This window comes from Ciona robusta, chromosome 2, assembly GCF_009617815.1.
Source record: "Ciona robusta chromosome 2, ASM961781v2".
NCBI classification, from domain to species: Eukaryota; Metazoa; Chordata; class Ascidiacea; order Phlebobranchia; family Cionidae; genus Ciona; species Ciona robusta.
In genome coordinates, this window is record NC_143236.1 from 197,759 (window position 1) to 213,471 (window position 15,713).

The 15,713-nt window shown below is 36.2% G+C and overlaps 2 protein-coding genes across 2 annotated transcripts; one reads left to right on the forward strand and one right to left on the reverse strand.

Annotated features, from left to right (window-relative positions):
• The first annotated feature begins 21 nt into the window (after nucleotides 1-21).
• Nucleotides 22-4,646, forward strand: LOC149739433 (uncharacterized). The gene is made up of 2 exons (XM_089872324.1): nucleotides 22-1,996; nucleotides 3,263-4,646. Exons 1-2 carry the CDS (start codon nucleotides 731-733, stop codon nucleotides 3,713-3,715), a joined length of 1,719 nt encoding a protein of 572 aa, XP_089728450.1. The 5' UTR covers nucleotides 22-730; the 3' UTR covers nucleotides 3,716-4,646.
• A 1,118-nt stretch (nucleotides 4,647-5,764) lies between these two features.
• On the reverse strand, nucleotides 5,765-14,959 carry LOC149739434 (TBC1 domain family member 15-like). The gene is made up of 15 exons (XM_089872323.1): nucleotides 14,752-14,959; nucleotides 13,773-13,868; nucleotides 13,476-13,597; nucleotides 12,737-12,952; nucleotides 12,337-12,471; nucleotides 11,939-12,071; nucleotides 10,999-11,208; nucleotides 10,689-10,817; nucleotides 10,161-10,264; nucleotides 9,876-9,950; nucleotides 9,206-9,342; nucleotides 8,208-8,308; nucleotides 7,539-7,736; nucleotides 6,801-6,917; nucleotides 5,765-6,385 (listed from the first exon to the last, which is right to left on the reverse strand). Exons 1-15 carry the CDS (start codon nucleotides 14,791-14,793, stop codon nucleotides 6,257-6,259), a joined length of 1,944 nt encoding a protein of 647 aa, XP_089728449.1. The 5' UTR covers nucleotides 14,794-14,959; the 3' UTR covers nucleotides 5,765-6,256.
• Between the last annotated feature and the right edge of the window lie 754 nt (nucleotides 14,960-15,713).

Below are 15,713 nucleotides of genomic sequence, written 5' to 3' on the forward strand. Positions count from 1 at the left end.
TGCGGCGTATTGATGCTTTGATATCGAAAGTAAGATACAGTGCTCAGGGGTCGAGAATCGTGGGTGTTGGTACGGCATACGGACGCGGCCGGAAAAGGTGCAAGCGCAACTGGTAGCCTGAGGCGGAGGAGGTTCTACGGCAGATCCGCGAACATAAACATTGAGTTTACAGAGTGAACAGAAAAAAACGAGGGAGAACTAAAAGCCTAATAGCGGATGTTGACAGATAAAAACTTGTGGCTGTACATTTATATTCATGGGTCTCTGTTGCGTCAAAATGTATTAGCCCGACGCTTAGTCAGTTTTTTGAGATTGTATATAGAAGCAAGAATACATGTGTGCATATGATGTGCTCATATTGTATTTCTGCTAGGGAATGTTTAAACATGTTTTGTGTCGTTGAGTTTCAGTTTAAAGTGAGTCCTTGCCATAAATGAGACAGTTTTAAGGGCGTTTATAAATTAAAATTTGGCAAGTATATCAACAATGCCTCGACGGTATATGTGACATTATGAATTAGGGCGTAAAATTGCAACAAACAAAAAATAACAATATTAATAGCGAAATCGAGTAATTTTATCAAAAAAAATCATGCTGAATACAGTTTAAAAAAACATTTCATTTTGTAAATAAAGGCATTGGTGGTAAAGTGGAATATTTCTGCATCAATTTCACTCAATAGGTTGTTGATAAAAATTCCACTAAATATAGAGCTGTTGCAAAATTTGAAATGGTGGAGCCCACTGAGCCAACAAAAGCTTGCTCGACGGCGGTTAAAGGAGACACCGGGATTTATGACTGTGAGAAAATAGGCGAGAAAATCACCGACGCAACCACGCCTGTCGTAACAAATGATTGTCGAAAGAGCGGCAAGACAACGGCTGGTTACCGCGAGAGAACAGCTATGAATTATAAAGATAGGCGGAGTACTTGCAAACATACAACGCCCATCAGCTTGCAAAAAAGAAATCGTGAATTTAAGTTGCAGCCGCCTTTTCTTCAACCTGTGGTTCAACCTCAACCAAACTACATGCAAAGTGGTCGAGTATTACCGAGTTTTCATCTGGTGAACAAACATCTTAACCAGTGCGGACACGGCCTACCTTGCTCATATAGTCCAAACATCGGTCACCCAATTCAACATTCCCCGAACTTCGGGCTTGTAACAGCCACCGAAGTATATGGCACTACATTCTACAGATATGAACGACCAGTATTCGAAGGACCATTTCCTAATGGTTTTCCAATCATAGAAGATCTATCACCTGCACATATTCACCATCACTGTGGTGGTAATCATCCGCATACACGCCCAGCAACATCAATCATGCACCCTCAAGACTCGTTTACCCCTCCTCAATCCCGCAACTCCTTGTCTTCCGCGACTCCAAACCCAAGCTCTCTCTCATCTTCATCCAGATCATCTTCTCCCTTCCTCCATTCACACTCCGACTCCACGAGGGACTCCGGAATCATTTCAACTGAATCAGCAGATGAAGATGTTCCGTTTGTGCTAATGGAACGAAGAAGAGATATTGCGTTTGAAAAATTACTTCAGAAAATTATAGCCATCGTAGAGGATACGTTATCGAATGAAAAATTGACGAAAGATCTCTACTTGCTTCGGCAGATGCGTCGAAACTCGCAGGGTTACGTCAGCTTGAAGCTTGTTGCCAGCGTTAAAGCGATAAAGAAGTTAACCAGTGATTACGACACCGTGGTTCTAGCTCTTCGCAAATCCAACAAGTTGGAAGTGAACAAGTCGGCAACAAAAGTTCGTCGAAAAGACGCACTACCAGCGAAATCTGTGGCAACAAGTAAGGAACCTTCATCGTTGGTGGTGGTTGGTCTACCAGAAGTTGAAGCTACAATAGAGTCGGTAATAAGCAAGTACAAAGAGTTTGGTACAATCGCCCAAGTGAGAATACTTTCTCCTAAACGCCCAATACCAGCATACCTGCAAGGTTACGTTGCCGCCCTCCCGTATTTGGGTCAGGTAAGTGACCTACAAACTATTTTTATATAGGATAGGCTATAGATGTTATCTAAAATATCCAAGTAAAATAAGAAATATTTCGGCTTTATGGACATCTATTATAAATATTAGTTTCGTGCGGCAATAAGCACTAATATCAAAGTGCCCGAAGCCAGACCATCATGGTTTATGAGCGATACAGTGATATATTGCGGTGTGTGCTTATTCGGGACAAGAAATGAAATGTCAAGAGATAACAAAACCTACATCACTTGAAGTTAACGTTAGAAGTCAAGCTTCAAATTTTACTTTAGGTTGATAGTTTTAAGCGACTTAACAAAATTGATTTATAGGGTAATTTTTACCGCCTCTTTTTAAATATCGTTCGGTGGGGGAAGTTGGGACACATTTTCAGTATATTTCCTTGTCCCATTTGGTAGTAAACAAATGATTTGCAAAGAATTAGGAAACCGTATCCTCACAACTCTCATAGGCCGTTGCTAACTGTTAAAAACACGATCTTGGTATTTTGATATTATGTGTCATAGGTGCCCCGTCTTTTCCATTCTATATTCGGACATAGCGTAAAATAAACAGTCATCGTACAGTTTTCTACAGACTACACATTTGGGTGAAATTGCGGCCACATAACGTACGTTTGACATTATTCAGGAAGTTAAGATAAATCCACCGCCCTGGGGCACAATCGCATACCTCACCCGGTATAGCTGGGTGATGGCACCAAGGCTCTGTGCCTTGCACGGAATCAAGTTCTAGTGGATTATCGACTCGCAATGAACCGAACTCAACATGACACGAATGTTTACAAGTTCCAACTTACACCGTTGTCATTTTAAAGTAGATGAAATAATGTGCATGAGTTTAAGCAATTCTGACTCAAAATTTAACAAACAAAATGCGTGACTTACCTTAAGAAGGAAACAATTTCTTTAAACATGTTCTTCGTGGTTTATAATACGGGTGTTCGCCAATATTCGAGAATCTAAGACCACGTTTCTCAAACTAGCACTTGAACCACACAACCGCTTGCGATGTTAGGAAACACAGCTTAAAATTTGTACAAACAATATGAAAACAAGCGATGGAATGTTGATGATGTCATTATTTATAGCCGCGGGAGAATACTATAAACTACCGATCAAACAAACCACGGTCATAGATATAGTATAATAAAAATAGAAATAACAGTAAAGCTAAAAGCGCTCTCGTAAAAATATCACATTTGTAGAAAAATAAACCTTAAAATCATTTTACACTTTTTTACAGATGTGGTGTGCCATAGTTGAATACGAAAAGCCATCATGCACGATGGCAGCCTACCGAGAACTTTCCAAAAGGATTGACGAATTGCCTGTTACAATTATAGGACCAGGATTCAAAAAGAATGTTACGAAAAAATTCAAAATGTATTCTCTGTTAAAAAAAGAAGAAAAAACAAAAGTTGTCAGACATAATTCTGGAGATTCAATTGATTCTGGTGCAGATTGTGATAGCGAGATATTCTCGAGTGGTTCAATCACTTCAGAAGACGGGAAAGATGATCAGAGCATGAGTCGTTGCGTTAGTGAACTATTGGTTGTTGCTGCTGGGTGCTGTGGCGAAAAAGACAAACAGTATGAAGTTGAAGATTCTTCCCTTGCGAGGAATTTATCGAATCTTTGCCTGAAATCTGACATATCAGGACAAACTTCTAACAATGTTGGTGTTAGTGTAACTTAAATATTTCTCCAAACTGTTGCATAAAATGAGTGAAAGTCGTCACAGTAAGAGGGGGCACTCAGTGAAGAATACGCCCATCAAATTATGAGGCACGAGATATAGTAACAAAGTCAAGAAGTTGATGTTATCTGGGTTGGATTTACATTCAATTTATGGTTAAATGTTTTACAACTCAATGAAGCGATTTAACAAACTAACGTAACAAACGTATCATGCAGATGCTGGTATAAGAGACAATACTTGTTAAACAAGACGTGATGAATCGTTTAAGGTGAATTGGGTGCAGAACAAAAGGTTCAACTTAAGCTACGAGACTGATATCTTTGAAGTATTTTTCCTTTGCACATTTTTACAAAAATTAAAATTGTTTTACCTTCAGTCAAAAACGTGCACCATAAACTTTGTTTTAGAACTAAATGTAGTTTCTTGACGTCAACACTTTTGTTTCATTGTTGTTAATCTTTCTAAACCATAATAGAACATTCAACTGCACAGTCGTGTGTAGTTTGTGGCAGACACAAAACAAACGATATTTACACCAAGTCAGCTTTAACGTGTTCTAAAATGTATCACTTACAATAACTGAATACCTCTGTCTTGCGTTACTTGATTTTAGAAGGTTTGAGGCCCTCGCCTATGATTTGCTGGTCCGGTATGTTAAACCGACAGCGTATAGTAAATAGTAGGAACATTTCGAATACACACCTGCTGCCTATTTACCATTACGATACCTCATACATACATAGGAGCTGCATGGCCCTCAGTTTTCCGCATTACTATTTTAAATGCCCATTTCATCACACAGTTCAACCGCGATCAGTGTTTTGCGTGCCAATACCTGCGTATATACGTTGTATCGTATTAATTAGTGTGACTTCTTGTATGTTTGAGTGCTTCTTATGAAAATTTAATAAAAGCGAAAGAGAAAGTAGTTTTTACAGATTTAAAACATAACTGCGTAAATATCAAGATTACATTCAACTGTAAATACTGGCGCGTCAACCGTAGCTGAATGACCGGCCAGGAATGCGGCAAAATGTTTAGCGTTAATGCGAATAGCACACTGTTATTACCTCGAATTCAAGTTTCAACTTCGCTATGAATTTTATTTGAATCAAATAGCCGACCCAGTTGTTTCTGCTTAAACCGCTTAAACCGGTTCCTCGCGCAAAGTTACGCAAACCGTTGTTACGCTCTGAACAAAAAGAAAGTCGCACCAGCAGAAAAAACCTTCTTGGGGCGAAACCGTGTAAAAGGGGCGTCGCCGCTTACAGGCTGACTTGTTTTAACTTCGGGATTTGGAAGTCGATAATGACTTGATTTGCAGCTTAATGAAGACAGTGTTTTACATCACATCCAAATTTTGGTTGCAAAGTGTTCCATAGACTTTACTATTGTTTTGGCAAAAAGTCGGGCGTTCGTGTCGAAAATTAACTTTGAAAATCCGCGAAAACATGCTTCGTCATCGTAATTCGCCTGACTTGCGCAAGGTTAACGATTTAACACGTCACCATCGCGGTATGTTATGTCACAATAGTAATACGTTACGGTTTTTCGCACTGTTTTATCACTATATTTGTTAAATCAAATAATGCAACTCAAACTGTTACATAGGTCTCTCACTAATAATACGCTGTATATTTATTTTAAAAAGGAAGTGCATTAATGTCAAAAATTAACTTTAAAAATGAAAAAAAGCATGTTTCGTAACCATATTACACTACCTCGTATGTGTATATTCTGGTAGCTTATGACGTAATAATCGAACCGTTGCAGTTGTATTGTAATAATATAAGTATTATTACATCATACTTGAAATTCACCGTTTAGGTATTTTATCATATACTCAATAACAACTTATTATTTTAACATAGTGCATGCAAGTGCAAACACCTGTTTTCTATCGGGTATTAAGTGGGTCCCTAATTCGTGTGGAACCCCCCGCGGCTGCGGGGTTCGCGGGAACTATGATACGCCATTGCTCTTATCAACTAATGTTTATTCATACCCTGCTATTATATATTAAGTTAATTGCAAGTGTTCTTCACATGACATGGTAACAAGCTATTTAATTGTCACAGAAAGAGAAACTCTGGTAAACACGATTTCTAAGTGCTTCATATGCAAAAAATGGAAAGAAAAAAAACGCCAACCCACCACGCATTTATCACCGATTTTATTTTTAAATGAAACTGTAAATATGCCGTTTCTGCTATATTTACATTTCGTAAACGACAGTACTATGCCTGCCGGTGTGGTTACAAAAAATTAAGAAATTTACATTTAACGAAGAAAAAATGGTAAAAATAACACGAAGTTATGGAAAATAATTCGTCACCCTAAAACTGCTTTAGTCTAAAAATGATGATAAAGACGACAGGATGGTTTATGAATGAGATGTTTCAGAGCATAATGTTGCGTAAGAATATTTTTAAGCCAATGATTTTAAGATATATAAAAACGAAGACCATAATGAATTAACAAATCAGAAATTGAAACGTCATACTATAAAAGTATGACATCACCCCACGAGTAGGATGTTTACAGATCGAGTATTTGTCGAATGCTGTCTGGTAAATCTTTCCTACAAGCAGCAAGTTGAAGATAAATACCTTCTGCTTTCCTTAGTGTGGCTTGGAGCTCGATTTTTCCCGACATTTCATTTACGTGCTGTAACAAATAACAACAACGGTGTAAGTACTTGTGCATATACATAAATGTACCATTTACTGAGATATTGAATATTTATCACTAAAACAACATTTTTCTAACGACATTAAAACATAAGGCGCCCGAGGAAACAATTCCGTTTTACAAATATTTATCTCAACTTCTTTATATAAAGTAAACCATCTGTGCGCTATTATTCAATTGAGTGGTTGACCTCTCTCGTGACCATAACAACAACTCATTCCCCGTCCTTTGTATTTGTGTTTATAAGTTGGTTAGAATCGGTGTTACTTTAATGATGTTTGTTTGGTACATCAGTAGTGAAAATGAGCGAGGAAAGCCATTAGCCACCATAGATAGCGATAAACACGCGGGTTTGGAAGCTATTCATTCAGCAAACACAAATATAACTAACTTTTAGTATTTCAGTGAAACCACAATCTTCTTTCATTAAGCTTGACTTCTCTGTGTCTAACAAAGCAAGGCACATGACTAGGTGAAAGTTACGACATGGAAGGCCTGTCCACGAAACCTAAGAGTGGTAAAATTGATGAAAATATGTAAACTATAACTTGCTTTATCATCGAGTGGCGAAAAATCGACAGTCGCGTAACACAGGTGTTCTGCTTCATACACCTCGTGCTCTCATACAGATAACAGGTATGTAACTTTGTGAGTGATTGTTTTTTTCTTGTATGGCGAACAAGTTAGACAAATACTGACCACTGGGTAAAGCAATTGGCGTTAAGTGTATTGCCTTATAAGGACACATACGCCCAAAATGATAACAGAGACGAGCCTTGAACCCGAAACCTCGCAATGGATTAGTTTAACCTGATTATACTAATCTGATGTTGTGTCAATTAGTATGTGGTTAAGTCTTGGTCTGTTGCCAATGGTTCTAGTAGTTTAGGTGCTTGCATCGTAACCGAAAAGCAGCTTGTCAATGCTGATACCTACATTAGTTGGGATGTATCCTTGGACACTTAACCAATATTGCTTCCACTTAGTGGTCACTATGTTGGTTGTCTAAATTGTCAGAGGTACAGAAATACCAATTACACGCAAAGTTACAAACGCGGTAGCTCGTAAGCCGACACAGTCCTGTCATGCGGGGGTCTGTTTGCTAAATTACGTTATTCAAACATTTTACCTCCCATAGGGTTTGTATGTCTTCGAATGAGAACTCTCTTTTAAATCGAATAAGTAGCCATCTGAAGCAGAAGTAAAGGTTGGAAGATTCTTTTTCTTCCAAATGGTCCCACAACTTCGGTTCCATGTATTGTATCAACGTGTGGAGGTCGCGCAACTGTACTTTCATTCCACGTTGGTTGAGATCGAAGTTATGTTGCTGCACAAGTTGGAAAGTTTAAGAATACGAAATGTTAAACTAATGAACTAAACATAAACCCTTTGATATGTGTTATGATGGCTGGTTGGGGTGGTTTGCATCAAACTGCATGTGGTGTCTAACTTTAAGTTCTATATTGTTTATACATTACGGATTAGAATAAGATTCTTTATGAGCATTTACGAGATTGCTAACACCACTTGAATCTACAAAGACGCCGTTAATCGTTTGTTGAAAGAATGCAACCTGCGATATCCTCGCGTGGCTGGAAAACGACAGTCGTTATAACACGGGTGTTCTTTTTCATACACCTCATGTCAGCTTACGAGTTACCTACATATGTAACTTTGTGGTGTTTGTTTTTCTGTTTGGTTGACAATTTACCTAAACGGAGACAGGCGCGCTAACCAGGCTAACCACGCGGCGGACGCTAAATTCAACCATTTAATAAGACTTTTAAAATAAACTAACCACAATATCCATATAACCAACGAAACACCAGAAAGCATCAACTTCGCTTCCCATAACTTCAAGTATTGGAGAGAGAAGATCACTCATACCTTGCACATAACCTGAGATATATCACCTTCTAATTATACTTGAACATTACATATATGATATATATATAATGTGGGCACAGACGTAATATTACATATTTACTTTATCAATACGGTTTAATACACATGTCTTTCAAAGTCCGAAACTGTCACGATGCGAGCAGTTTGATGTCAATAATGGCTGGTAAAATATTACAAACTACAGTGAGTTTAGATTGTGCAGATTAGAACGTGATTTTTTTATATAATGTTACTCTGTATGATTCTGCATTTTCTTTGTTAATATGAGGGTTAACATTATGATATTCATCAGTTTAGTAATCTCCTTTTCTAGACAAATATTGTACATAGTAGCCCACGGTCGACTAGGAATAAGTAGGCCGTGAGTAGCCCTATTTTGTTACGTTAGCATTGTTAAAACCCATAGTTGTTGAAACCATTCTTTATAATCGTCACTATTACTATTCTATGTGACGTGATGTTGCAATCACTTTCAGTACGTTTAAGGTTGTTGTCGTTGTTTGTGTTTCCTTCACCTAACATTCCTTTCGCAGGGACTATAGCCATTAGTTAGTTTGGTATAATAAAATATCTTACACTGAACTTGAAATAGGTTTAGGTTTATCTTCTAATTTCTATGTGGAGAGGGCTATAGGGCGATTAAAGTACAACGCTGACGCAGTATAAAATATTTCGACTTTAACTACGAATGGATATTTCTTGGTATTTTAACGTTAAAGACAGCTTAAAATACCCTAAACTACCTTTCAGTCGGTAGATTTTTCTATAATACTAATACTTCTTGTAGTACACGGCAAAACTAACACGCTAATTCGAAATAATGTATGAACGTGGAAAAACAACTGCCATAGGAACACTAAGTAAAAAAAACAAACTGAGTTTAAACCTTACCAAGGTCAAAGTTGAACATGCAATACGTCATCAGAACGTCATTAAGCAACTTGAGACTGACATTTTCTTGACCTTCGTAGAATATTCGGGTTCTGTCAGTTCTTGTAACATCTTTGTCGATTAATGATTTGTTTTCTCTGATACAAAAAAAAACAAATATAAGTTACGTAAGCTATATGCTTTCTGCACACATTTTTCTTCCAATTAATTATGATTCAACCCTAAGCGTATTACTATGGAATGCCTTGAAGGTATTTTAAATTAACGACAACTCGGACATAATACAAATCTTAAAATGCAGTGCAATAAACCGTTTTGGAAAAAAATGAAATAAAATATATTTCACTAAGCTGGCAGAAGATTCCGAAAGAGGCATCATATTACACGTCACTGTACGTGTTAAGAATCATACGTTGATAGGCGTATGTAAATGTGGTTATGATGCGGATACCACACTTGAGAATAAAAACAACAAACCGCGTATATTTATACACGTAAATACCGAGCACTCCTCCGCTTACTTAGACATACAATTTACTTTTATCAGCGTTGGTTCCAGACTTCCCTTAAAGATGTTTAAACAATTTACAACTCTATAGTATGAGTGCTTCTGCGTTGTACACATAATGAACCGGAACTGTGACGTTTCTTACGTCATAATGGTGTTTACCTGATAGCGGTGAAACGACTTTCTTGGTCGGCGTCAATTGATTTCCATTGCATTTTCATTCGGTAATAGTTTTCTCTGAGTTTGTAGAATGTTAATATTATGTGGGTTGTGAATATGTGGGTATATAATGTGAGGAATACTTGGTTTAACTACAAAAGAAGTGAAAAATATTTCTGTGGTAGAGAAATAATTACCAAAACCTAATACTTATACGCGACAGTAAGGGCGATGTTCAACTAATTGAATAAATCAATATACAGCATTACACATTTAAATGGAACTCACTCTTTTATTTCCTTGTGTTCCTTGAGCTCAGCTGTTGTTTTATCCCAAATATAATAATTTAATAAATATTTCCAAACTTCTTTCCTCAAATTTGAATCAATTCCCTATAACAGCCACAACAACTTGTTATTTCTAATATATCATGTAACATGTTAAAGTGAAAAAATGGGTTTACAATCCATACATGTGATAATTATGTAAACCCAACCATATAGTAAAAGAATCCTTATTGTCATGAAACTAATACTAGTTATTGATTTCTAAAGGCTGATACTGATTGGTGTATGTGTCTTTGAGCTAAACATTTAACAGACTTAAACCCAGTGTTTATTAACCAATATACTGGTCCCACTGTTTCACAGGAACAATATATATAAATATGCGGCCTGAATATTGGAGTAATGGGCCAAATCTGGCCAAAATCACTCGATGAGGACTCCTCCAAAAAATAGAATACCAGTAAAACTATTATATTTACTTATCAAACAAATATTGTCAAATATAAACATGAAATACAGAACAACTTACACCACGAAAAATAGATCTTTTAACTTCATCGACATCAATAATCCTTCCTTCTTCATCTTTATGATTGTTCCAAAACTCTTCATTTATAGGAAGTGACCTTGTTGGTTCGGAACGAGGTCCAAGGTCCGCCTGATCACAGAAAGTTTGGATAAAGTATTGAAAAGTTTAATCAATAAGCACACGCATATTCCAAATGCAACAAAAACCACAAAACTCAAAAAAGACGATCTTAATTTCTAAGAAGAAAAAGTTGAAATTAAGATAAGAAAGGATATTATTATTTATTTTTAAAAGTAAAAGAATAACATACACAAGTTATCATTTCGAAACCTCCAGCCGTGTCCTCTTCTTGTTTAATCTGTATCCGACTGGATCCAACCGCTTCTGTGGCTTCATCTGGAACAAGAGTAGCTCGTTCGTGTTTCGGCCGAGTCTGGTAATGAACCTCAGCGGGATTTAGGAAATCTTGAATGTAGTTGGTCACTTTTGACAGCCCACTGTATGCACTGGAAATTGGGGTCTGGGAAAAAAGAGAACACACAAATGTTAAAAAAACAATTTTGCAAAATCTCTTAAAACAGGTTTCTTTAAACAATGCAAAAATATATCAACATTGAAATAATGCACAAAACACTATTAACAAACAGTTGTACTAGATGTTATGTTATGTTGAAAATAATCTTAATTCGCATTTTAGAGAACTTTAGCCTCAAACTTCTGGTTTTGTAAATGTTATGGACAAGTTTGCAAAAGACACAATTAAAACTTATATATAAAACCTGGAGTTAAGAGCTTTAATTTCAACAAGAGACTTCTTTAGACGAAATATATATATTTTATCCTGCATTTATTTGCACTTTATTTTTGTCTGTTACATTATCGTAGCACTCTATGAGCAGGGGCATATACAGGAGGGGTCACGGGGGTCCGGACACCTCCTTTTAATATTTTTTAAAGAACATTAATTTTTTTTCGTAAAATTAAAACCATTTCTCTTAAAAATTAGTAAATCAGTCATATCATTATAGTTTTAAACCAATCTTACGCGTTTCCCCATTTTTGCATAAATACTTATGTTAGTCACCATGTTTTTATCGAGCACCTTACGTTTTAAACGTGCGATTTTTTAAGCAAAAACTTGCGGACACCCTTTTTAAATTCCAGGATACGCCTTTGACCATAAGCACCAGATGAGGGTCAGGTTGGTGGCATTTATTACAGTTTTTAGTAATAATCTAATAATAACAAACTTCTAAAAATCCTTTTCTTTGTGAAGAAGTTTGTTGTCCATTTTCACCAAACAAATTTAATTCGTCAAAAGATTGAGTAAGTGCATTGTTGTTGTGTGGCATAACTTCCAAAGTTCGGGTAACTTTTGATGATCTAGTAACATATTATCATGTAATAGAATAAATTACTTTTAGTTTGAATATTGCAGTATACTTTGGAAAACATTTTTACAAATCTGGGCACAAAAATAAAAAACGAAATTGTAATACGTTGAGTATAAATAACGCTATAATTAATTAAGCACACTAACACACATAAAAAGTTGATTTAATAACATGTAGATTGAAGTTTAGAAAACAATAAAAACTATAAGCCTGGTCTACATTTAGTAGATTTTATGTTGCACCACATTACTTACTGAGCAAGCATCACATAACTTTCGATTGCCTTCAAGAAGTTTTTAGATCCACCCTCATGAAAATGAAGGGTTGGTAAATTTGCTCCATCTTTCAACTCAAGGACCAAATATTTCCAGTTTAAACCTTTTTTGGACCTGGTTTCGAAAAATCAATTTTATTAGTAACAACTTTTGCTAAGAACATGGCAGGCAAAGCTGTTTTATTTTAAGTGCTGCTAAGTTATTAAAGACTTTGAACTACTGAAAACTACACAAGCTTTTTTTTTTCATACCATATTTGTTATTGCACCCTAGCTGCCTCTGGAGGCTGTTACCCTACCCCCCGAGATAAAATAAAATGAAATTTGCTATAAATAACACTTCATTCACATAACGTCTAAAAACTAAAACAACAACTTACTTTCTAATATAACGTAAATCTTCAATATCCACAGTGAAGTCATATTTGAATGGGAAGGTTTTCTGCGATTCTGATGAAGCAACATCCATTTCAAATGAATCTTCATGTTTGTTGCTATCGGCAACCACTGTCCAATCAGGATCTGAGGAATTGGGTTCAGGTGAAACCGATGGTTGTCTCAACTCGGATGTGATTTCTTGTGTTTGGACTGGTGATCTGTGGAGTAATGGAAATAAAAAGATTCTTTAATTTATAATGAAATCTTGACAGCATAGGAGCCAAACTTGGGGTGTATCTACGAAAATCTACCCTGTTATTATCTACTCCATACATTAGAACCAAATTTTTTTTCACAGGGATGAGAATTTGACTAGTTTTTGAGGGGTTTATGTATGTATGTGGTTGATTGAATATACCGGATTCTAGTGTTCAAAAATGGCTGTTGGTAGCGGATAAATGCTACAAACTATACTACCAACTTTACTGATAACACGAGATATGCGGCACAGTACAGGTTTTAATTTTTAATTTTGAAATTCAGTCCAATGTATATATGATTTCCATAAATATTTTTATGTTGTATAACTATACAAATATTTTATAACTATACAAATATATTTTTTTTTTTATGTTGTATAACTATACAAATATTTTTGAATAAATTAATGCACTAAATTATATACCCTATGTATTAATTTCTAAAGTTAAGTTGTAGATACTGATAGTTATTACAACTTACACATGCGTTGCATCACTAGCAACAACTGCACTTGATGTTCCACTAAGAACTTGGGTGTCATGTTCATCTGAAGGTAAAGGTGCAGAAGATACCCGGCTCCATTTAAAGTATTTGTAACCACTCTAATAGAATGAATAATGGACACTATTACACGATGTCCTAATACTTACTAAATACAAATGATTCTAATATTAAAGAACTTCATACTTAACATAAGAAATCTATTAGTTTTTAGTAATTAAGAATTAGGATTTTATTAACAAAGTAACCAAATGTAACAACGTTGTACAATATTACCTCCTCATATACACTAAGTGTTCCACTTAGCAGTTTATCCTCTTCATCTGGATTTACGATGAGATGAATAAAAACTCCCGGTTGTTCAAACACAACCTGTACAATACATACAAAATTCAGTATTGAAAATGAAAAGCACGATTTTTTAATTTTTTTGTGCGACATTTTGTTTTACCAATTTTTATTGAAGTTATTTTGGCCAATTATTACCGTTTATCCCACTAGTGTGCTGTTAATCATAGTCAACATGCAAGAATATGATATAATCAGTGTGAAGGTAAAGCAGTGCGAAGTTTAGGCCAATAAATTTTAGGCTAATAAAAGTAAAAATTTTAGGCTAATAAAAGTAAACTTTATAATGTTTTCATTATTATACAGTGAGTGCATGAATGAATGAATGTAACTGACTTTATCCTCGCGTGGCCGGAAAACGACAGTCGTTATCACACGGGTTTAACACCTCGTGCCAGCTTACGAGTTACCATGTATGTTACTTTGTGGGTGATTATTTTTTTTGGATTTTTTCATTTTTTTATGTATGGCTGATAATTTGGACAACCCATTAGTGACCACTGGGTTGGAGCAATTGCCGTTAAGTGTCTTGCCCAAGGACACATACGCCCACAATGGTAGCAACGAAGATCCTTGAACCCATTACCTAATGGTTACAGGCAGGCGCGCTAACCACTACGCCACGGCGCCGTGCATAGTGACACTAACACTAACAACAACCCTAAACACAAGCGATGCCTACCAAAATATGGTGCAAAACATCAAAAAAACTTAAACGACAAGCGAAATAAAATGCAGAAGAAACTACACAATTCATCTAGATTTAATATCTAAGCGGCGTGCTTTTTAAATGAAAGTAAAAAACATTGTTTTAGCACAAAAACAATATAAACTATGTTTACTCTTTAACAATATTAAACCAACCATAAACTGGTAAATTAGTAAATTATTCATGCAAAATTCCCACCGATTTCTGTTCTGACGAATGACGTTGCATCTTCCCCAACATGTACGCAGATGCTTCCAGGATTGATTTATTGGCGATACTTCTTTATACAATAATAAACATAAAGTTATACATTATGAATGGCGAAAATCTGAAATATAGACGTTTACTTTATATAGCAACGCATAAACACAGTAAAACAAACAAATAAAAGTCGCATTTACTGCCTTTAAGGTTTGTCTGCATAAAAACATGAATGTCAACATTTATCAGCTGAACGTTTGTTTTCGTCATGTGACTTTATTAACAATAGAAATATGACGCGTTGTGTGTGACGTCATAATATCACTCTATGCTTGGTGGTATAAATAAAAGAGAGCAACACGGCCCTCTAGCGATATCTTTAACATTGCAATAGAAATGCCGAGCAGTTTATAACCCATTGTTACGTTAAAGGCAAGTTAAACGCCAATTTGTGTCCAAAAGTACTCAGTAGGTACAAGATAAATGCATGTTTGTCGGTAATTTTAGAAAAAGTTTGGACTTCAAACAAATTTGAAGCTTGGAAAGTCTTGTTGCAACTCGGCGCTTAAAGTGACGTCATATAACTCAACCAGCAATCCTGTTTATTCAGTGGGGGCTATTAAAGGTGACCCCGACGTTCGATTTGAACATGCAAAACCTTCCGACCCGACGCGTCAGCGATCTGCAATACCAACGATCAAAGCTACGTCGTAAACCGTGCGTAACTAGTGCCTAACGTAAACTCTCGCAAGGCGACCTGGGCCACAGGCGCGGACTTATTCTGCCGGCGTTGCCGAGCTCACAGCAATAAGTGATCCCATGTCCGTTTCAGTATCGCACGAGCGACTTCAATGCGCACACCTGTGTTTTATGCCATGACCGTCCACAACTTTAATCGCTCCGAGTTACGGAGCATAATACCGCTGACCCCACCCAACCTAAATTTTGTTTGTGTTCTT